The sequence below is a fragment of the Chrysochloris asiatica genome, unplaced genomic scaffold, assembly GCF_000296735.1.
Source record: "Chrysochloris asiatica unplaced genomic scaffold, ChrAsi1.0 scaffold00040, whole genome shotgun sequence".
In the NCBI taxonomy this organism is placed as follows: domain Eukaryota; kingdom Metazoa; phylum Chordata; class Mammalia; order Afrosoricida; family Chrysochloridae; genus Chrysochloris; species Chrysochloris asiatica.
The window spans coordinates 20,009,452-20,017,713 of NW_006408558.1; the positions used below are offsets into that span (position 1 = coordinate 20,009,452).

The 8,262-nt window shown below is 51.0% G+C and overlaps 1 protein-coding gene across 1 annotated transcript; it reads right to left on the bottom strand.

The window, feature by feature from the left end:
- Positions 1-2,840: 2,840 nt before the first annotated feature.
- Positions 2,841-4,247, bottom strand: TIGD3 (tigger transposable element derived 3). Its single transcript, XM_006860934.1, has one exon. It carries the CDS (start codon positions 4,245-4,247, stop codon positions 2,841-2,843), a length of 1,407 nt encoding a protein of 468 aa, XP_006860996.1.
- Positions 4,248-8,262: the final 4,015 nt, after the last annotated feature.

Genomic DNA, 8,262 nt, shown 5'->3' on the forward strand with positions numbered 1-8,262 from the left:
ACAATATACAATAGGATGAATGTAAAGCTAATGTTCTCCCATGTAAACTATCACATAATTCACAATAAAACATTAAAAAAAAAAAAAAGAAGAATTCAGGAAACTCAAGAACAAAAAGACAAAATAAATGCAAAATTTGAAACAATACCAAACCTGCAATTAAGAAATTTAGAAAATTAATACTTAGGCCTCAGAAATGGACAATACACTGAAAGGGCAAAGGAGTAGATGTGAAGTAATGGAGCTCCAATTACTGAGACTGAAGAGAAAGAAGGATGCTAGAACAATCAGAAAAAAATCTGAAGAAAGCCTAAGAGTTGTGTGGGACATCGTGAAGAGGGACAACTAACAGATGATCTGTCTTGAACCGTACGTTCTTTTAAGATGTATCTATGCGGGATCAAACAAACAACAGTAACTCAAAAGATTATGTAGAAACCTGAGGAGCAGTGAGCTTATGTTAACTGAACGGAGGAAGACCAACTTAGAAAAAGCGGACAAGAATGGCTGCTGCCCATCAACTCGAAAAATGTAATCAATGTCACTGAATTGCACATGTAGAAAAGGGTGGATTGGTGTATGTTTTGTGGTTATTCTCAACAAGATCACTCGTTTTTTTAAAGCTCCAGGAAGGCATCAATCAACAGTAAACCGTTGTGTTGTATTATGCTAATTTAACAGGAAGATAAACAGCGCAGGTGGCAGAGGCTAAAGCCCCTGGCTGGTGGCTTGAACCCATGAGCAGCTTCACAGAAGAAAGGTGAGGCTGTCTCCTCTGGTAAAGATGAACAGCCCTGGAAAAACCCTGAGAAGCAGCTCTACGTTGTCCTGTGGGGCTGCTATGGGGCCGCTATGAGTTGGAATTGAACAGGAACATGACATCTAAGAACATAAGAGAAGCAATCCAGCCACTGTTGCTTTGGTCTGATCTTCAGAGATGTTGTATTTGGGCTTCAGCAATTTACAAGAGGTATGTCAGAACTGCGATGATTTCAGGGGGAAGAAATGTAATAATTACAGAGTAGGAAGAATAGAAATCCGCGAGGAAAAGCTAAAGGGTTTGAAAGATCTTAGGTAGGCAGGTTTAAGGCCAGCAGGCGACTTCAGAGCTGTTTAAAATCGAGTTGTGGCTATTGTCGAGCTGTCAGTTAGGACAAGGAGCCACACGAAAAGTAACAACCAAGTCTTTATTGGCTTACTGCCATGGTGCAAGCAAGAGGCAAAAAAAGGCACCAGTCCCCCAGCTTTCCCCTACAGAACAGCTCCAGGCGAGGCTCAGAAGACATGCGGCTCTGCCTGGGCACCTGAACAAAAGCCCCTGCCTCTTTACAGACTCCTGGGCAGGGCAGCAAGAAGTAGTAAAGTCCAAGTGGAGGTCTCAGCCAAGGCTCCAGCAAACAGAAGGCTAGAAATGCAGATGTGAGTGGAGGCTGAGGAGGGGAGTGGGAGTTCTTGACTCAACTCCCTGCCACATGCTGGCTTGGCACTAAATCTTGAGGGGGAGCCCAGTCGTGTCTCCCACCCCACCTCCTGGCCCGAGGTCTGCCAGGCAAAGTTATGGCCTGAAAGATCACACAGGATTTGGGCCTGGAGACAAACTCCTGGCCAGTATGAACCTTCTATGTTGGGCCTGCATCCTTTCCAGGTAGAGTTTTGCCTCATTCCCTCCTCAGTCGCTATACATGGTCTGCCTCCTGTCCTGGAGTCTGGTCCACTCTCCATTCTCTGAGTCACCGTCCAAGAACCCCAAAAACGCCCTGTCCCTGCATGCAGCTTAGCGGGTTAAAGGCTTCTCCCCCTAAACGGGTCTCCCAGCTGCTCCTGTGTACTGGGGACATGGCCTGCCTGCCCCTTTATCCCTTCATCTCCACACCTCCTCTGTTCAGCTGTCCTCCACAAGGCCCCCAGGCTTGATGGGGTCACAGCACTTATTCCAACTCTACAGGCAATGCCTGCATGCCCTGTCCATCAGGAATACCATCTTGGCAACCACATCCCATAGGAAGCCTTTGCTGAAGAGATGGTGTGAGGTGAATAAATATGTGAAAAAGATGAATGAATCCTGTGTGGTGCTAAAGGCTAAAACACTGGACCACAAGATTGGTTTGAACCACAAGTTCAGGGTCACTATGAGTCAGGACCGACTCAATGGCACTTAACACCGGCTTCTTTTATTGCCCTGATTTGTGCACACATCCTTCCTCAGACACTCCATAACCTGCAATCTGAGAGTGAAATTGTCTATACAACAGAAAGCCCTGGGCAGCAATACACAGGATCTGTCTTCAAGCTTTACCTTTCATTGGGGGGCCAAGGAGGCGTTCCTGCCCCAGAGAGCCCTTCCTGCTGGAATTCTGGGAGAGGAGGACCCCTGCTGGTCACCCGCAGCATGGCAATAATTGTTTGCAATGGATTTTAAAAATCGGAGTGGAACAGTTTGTCATGAACAAAACATCCTGGCCTCTTCTCGAATGACAAAAAAAAAAAAACCCCACACTTTTATTTCCATAAATAGAATTGTTTTTAACACAGAATAAGTGTCTGTAATTCTACCTTCCTAAATCCTAGTTTCCCTCCACTCTAAGGCTCTAGAACTTTCTAGTGGGGTTTAGGAACAAAGCCTAGATTCACTGCCCCTCACATCCCGTTTTCACACTCCTCCTTCTTCAGAGTCAGAACTTTCATCCGGAACCTCTGACTTGGAAACCTAACTTCCTTGCCTTCCACCCTTCTCACAAAAGCCGCATTTCCACAGGAAAGAGAGCTAGCTCCCTTGTACCTCAGGGGTGTTTCCATGGGAAACAGGAAGAGGCGGGATACTGGTGAGCAGCAAGAAGCCTTCACAGGCAACACAGCCGTTCTACCTCCTCCTCACACTCATAGAATTTCTCAAAGAGCCCTGAGGAGGCACCGTTGCACTCAAGCCACCTCCTCAGAGTGCCCAGGGCTCTGAGGGCATCGGCCTTGGTGGGCAGAGAATCCTCTGCGTGCCCCTCGGCATCCTCAGAGTCCGTCTCCTTTTTGCATACCCCAGGGCTGGATTCCTCGCCTTCCAGGTCCACGTATTGGGAAAACTCCTCCAGGCTCAGCCCACTGGGGGCTGGCGGCACTGCTGAAGCTCCGTCTGGAGATGGGGACCTTTTGCCCGGAGCCAGCCCTTCCTGGATGAAGCTCCTGAGAATGAGCTGAGGGGGCACTTTGGCCCAGGCGGCTGCCGCCAGATGCAAAGCATCCAATACAGTGATGTCCACCCCAGCCTCAGCCAGGGAGGTGCCATCCCTCTGGCTTTGAACCGCAGTCAGTTTGCCCAACAGCCGACGTCGGTAATGTGCCTTAAAGGCTCGCACCACGGAGCTGGGAAGGGAAGGTGGGGTGCTGGTGGCCGCCAGGGGTAAGAGCCGCACGTGGCAGAGTCCGGGCAAGCCTGCCCACTCTTCCACCACCTGTGCAGCCAGTAGCAGGGCTACCTGGCGGCCCTGCCGTCCCACGTCCTGGTCAAACTGTGCCAACCACTCCGCCCAGGGGATACCCAGCTCTGGGTGGTAGGAAGCAGGCAGGGCCTCGCTGCTGATCCCAAGGAAGCATCTCGGGGCAGCCTGGCGCCCTCCAACCAATAACCGCCGCTTCTCTGTGCCTCTGCTGTTGGCACACAGCAGCACCCGAACTTGATCGCTGGCACCCCCTCTGCCGGGCACTGCCCTATAGAGCAAGGGCACCTCAGCACAGCCAAAAACGTCCTCTGGGGAGAAGTCTTTCAGGGAAAGAGGTGGCGGGGACTGGGGCAGGAGTCCTGGAGGGGACGGCTCCTGGGAAAACGCAGGTGAGAGAACGTGTCGCGCCCCGAAGCCAACGTTGTTCCGCCGTTTCCAGCGGACCAGCCAGCCAATGCTAGGCACGAAGTCCTGGCCCATGAGGTCAGCCAGCTCCTTGGCTTTGTGGAGCAGCATAGGCCCCGTGACGTCCCAAGCCTTGGCCCGGGCGATGTGGTACCAGCACAGAAGAGCCTCGTCGATGCCGCTGTACTTGGACTCCCGTTTGCGCTTGCGCTCGCGGTTGGCAGTGCCACTGCACCAGTCGGCCAGAAGCTTGTCCTTATTCTTGCAGATTCGTGAGATCTGGGGCTGCGACACCTGGAAGCGTCGGGCCACTTCCGATTGGGACATTTTAGACTCGTCCAGGAGTTCCAGCACCTGGATCTTCTCGGCCAGGGACAGGGCGTGCAGCTTCTTCTTGCTGCTCAGCTCCATGGCTACTCCAAGGCCCTGTGGTGGAGAAGAGCATCAGAGGGCCCAGAGGGGAGAGGTGGGGATGGGGATGGGGATAACCACGAGAAGGAGCTCCTAGGGTGGGCAGAATGTGAAGAGGTTGAGCCAATGAGGAGTGGGCTGGTGAGCTGGGCACTGACCCCATGCGATGACAGAGCAGAGCTGAGGGGGATCTGGTCAGAGGAAGGGGGCCTGGGTTGGAGTTTGGCATAATTCGGGGAGGGGGTGGGAAAGATGAAGAGGGACGAGAGAGCACAGCTGCAGAGACAACAAAGGAGCTTGGCTGGGGCGGACCTGAGGCCGGGCTGAGTGGGCTGAATGGGGCAGGTGTAGGGGGACTACCAGGGCTGGGGGCGGGGCGCCGGGGGCGGGGCAGCGATCACCGGGCAGGATTTGGATGGAGATGGGGTGCAAGTGCGTGTGAAGAGTTGAGGTGACAACATCATAGACGACAAAAGGGGGAAGGACGGGTAGGAAATGAAGGAGTGAGTGGAATTTGGGGCTGGGTCCTGGGGGTAGGGCCGGGTGAGGTCCTATCTGGAGGGAAAGTGGGCTGCAAGGGCAGGCGCACAAGCGACAAAGGGCTTCGGGCCGGGAGGCGGCGGGCAGCACAGGGAGGGCGTCCCTGCGGTGGGGGAAGTGGCCGGGGAGGAGTCCAGGCGCGGGATGCGGACAGGCCAGGAGTCCGGGCCGCGTAGGGACCTGGCTCTCCCATCGCGGGGCCGACCCAGACGCCCCCCGCCCCCCGCCCGGCTTCCCGCTCCGCACCCACCTCAGGCATTCGTCCCGCCAGCTCCCGTCCCTGCTCCCAAGCCCTTGCCCGGCGGCGGCAGATGTACAGGGAATCGCGGAACAGACTAGGACTGCGCGGGCGGCGGGCTCGCGCTCACCCGGCGCTGCGCTCGCCGCCCGCGCGGGGTTCTCTCCCGGCTGCAGAGCCCGCGGTGCGACCCCTCGGCGCCCACCGCTACAGCCACGCCCAGTCCAGACCTGATTGGTTCTCAGCGGTGTCAGGTCCCGCCCATGCCTAACTTTCATTGGACATACTGGGAATGGCGGTTCACCGGGTCCCCCGGGGGCGGAGCTTTGGCTCCAGGCCCCGGCCGGGGTCCAGAAGGTCTGTAGGCAGCGAACCGGGGGATGGGCCTTGCTAGTCCACGTAATGCGTGGGGGCCGGAGGGCAGACTGAGCACCCTAGGCCTTCCTGGTCGTGATCATTGCAGTGTACGTTCTTCTCAGCTCTCAAATAGGGCTAATGCCTATTTGAGTGGTTTTGAGAAAATGATGAAAGGAGAAAATGGATGTAAGCTTGAAACCACACAAAAGCTAGTTACCATGGACAGCGCTGAGCTCACGCTACATCAGCCCGAGCAGTCGTAGGACTGATTTCTATTAGTTTTGGATTCAAGCGCCCAAACTCAGGATCTAATATTATTCTCTTCGTTGCTAACCTTTAGCCTGTTCTTAGGAGCCCTAAGGGTGCTCAAGGATAAGCACTGGTCTGTTGTTAACCGTATGGTAGGCAGTTCAAACCCACCACTTGCTCCGTGGGAGAAAGATGAGGCTTTTTGTTTAGCCTTGGAAACCCTATACGGGATCGCTATGAGTCGGAACCGACTAAACGGCACCTAACAACAGTAACATTCTTGTTCTTAAGGAGTCCTGGTGGTGCCATGGGTTAAGCATTGGGCCACTAATTGCAAGGTTAGCTGTTCAAACACACCAGCCGCTCCATTTGAGAAAGATGAGTCTGTTTGCTCCTATAAAAATACATAGTCTTGGAAACCCAAAGAAGTTTTATGTCCTATAGTGTTGCTCTGAGCTGGAATTGACTGGCAGTGGATTTTGGGGGTTGGTGTCTGTTCTTAGGAATTAATGCAAACACACATTAACCAGCAACCCAATGGTTCCCCTTCCCAAAATAACTTCAGCTCCTTGTCCAGCCTCTCCTCTCACCTGGTTGAAAGGCTGGGCATCTCTTTCATAAGCTTCCTTCCATGCCCAACCCCGATTTGCCAGTGAACATTATCCTGCCTTCCAAATTCCATCCTAAGTTACACCTCCTGGTGTTCCTTCCAGCAGCCCTGATGTCACAATGGTTAAAGTGTTCCTCAGCCAATTGGAAACACTATGAGGTCTACTGTATCCTGTAGGGTTATGAATTGGAATTGACTCGAAGACAGTTTGAGGCAAACCCTTCCCAAACTTCCTCAAACCCACAAGTCACAGGATAAAGATGAGACTGCTCGTTATAGCTCTGTGTAGGATTTTGGAATCAACTCATTTGGCCGTGGTTTTCTTCTTCTTTTCTTTATGCCTGCTATACAGGGCCGCTGAGTCAGAACTGACTTGGTAGAATTTAACAATCTTAACATAAAAGCCTGGGAATACTGGTGTGGCCCTGTAAGATAAGCAACGGGCTGCTACCCACAAGATCAATGGTTCAAACGCACCAACTGCTCTTTAGAAACCCTATATAGGATTGCTCTGAGTCAAAATCAACTCAATGGCACTAACAACCTAGGAGCCCTGTGCAATGGTTAAATTACTCAATTGCTAACCAAAAGGTCAGTGGTCCCAATTCACCAACGGCTGGGCATGGAACAAGACCTAGCGATCTGCTCCTGTATAGATTACCACACAGGAAGCCCGACGGCAGTTCTACTATGTCCAATAAGGTTACTATGGCTTGTTCCAATAAGGTTGTTGTGAGTTAGATAGCATACAACATGCCTGCTATAACTTTTGTACTTACTTTCTGGCCCTTAAATACTTAATCAAGGATCATTTGCTTTCATCCCTTTTTTCCACCGTTATGTGCTGTTCGGACGGCTCCAACTCATAGTGACCCTACATACAACAGAAATGAACACTGCTTGGTCCTGTGTCAGACAAGTGTGTTTTAGCCCATTGTTGCAGCCACTGTATCAATTCATCTCATTGAGGTTCTTCCTCTTTTTCACTGACCATACTTTACTAATAATGTCCAGAGACGTTATTTCCTAACATGTCCAAAGTGCAAGAGATCCTTATTTCTAAGAAGCCTTCTGCCTATATTACTTCCAAGACAGCTTTGTTCACTCTTCTGTTAGACCGTGGTATAGTCAATATTCTTCACCAACACCAATGGATACCAGCAATTCAAAGGTATCAATTCTGTCTTTATTCATTGTTCTCATATGCTTATGAGGTGATGACTGACTTGGGTCAAGTGCACTTTAGTCCTCAATATGACCTACTTTTGAACACTTTCTAAGTTTTTTGTAGCAGACCTTCCCAATGTAATGTTTTATTTCTTGAGCTCTGCTCTATGGATCCAAGTAAAATTAAATTCTTGACAACTTCAAAACAAGTGTAGACTGTATTAAAGCTGGGGCCATGCTCTGCTTCCCAGCCAGTTTTTAAACTGAACCAATGGCCTTGTTTGCTTCAGAAAATCCTGAGACTTCAGAGGGTCCATTAACTGTTTGATGCAAACCTTTATTTTAAAAGTTTATAAACTTTCAAACACAAATGAAATATGTAACAGAATTCACTAATGAAAGCTGTCAAATCGTTTTACTTTGGATGCAGAGAAACTCACTTTGGTGCATATATTTAACAAAAGGGACTAGTCACTGGAGAAAAGCATTATTCTTGGCAATGTTGTTGTCAGGTGCCATCGAGTCAGAACCGACTCATAGCGACCCCACGCACAGCGAACGAAACATCTGATCCTGGGCCAACCTCACTACCGCTGCCACACTTGAGTCCATCAATGATGCCACCTGGCTGATCCATCTCGTTGGGAGTCTTCCTCTATTTCTCTGACCCTCCACCTTACCCAGCATGACATCCTTCTCCAGCGACTGTTCTCTCTGGACAATGTGTCCAAAGTAGGAGACGAAGCTTAGCCATCCTGGCCTCCAAGAAGCACTCTGGCTGCACTTCTTCCAAAACAGATCTATTGGTTCTTTTGGCAGTCCATGGCACTTTCAGTATTCTCCTCCAACACCAC

Coding starts and splice junctions, on each gene's coding strand:
- TIGD3 (XM_006860934.1), bottom strand. CDS start 4,247: ATGGAGCTGAGCAGCAAGAAGAAGCTGCACGCCCTGTCCCTGGCCGAG.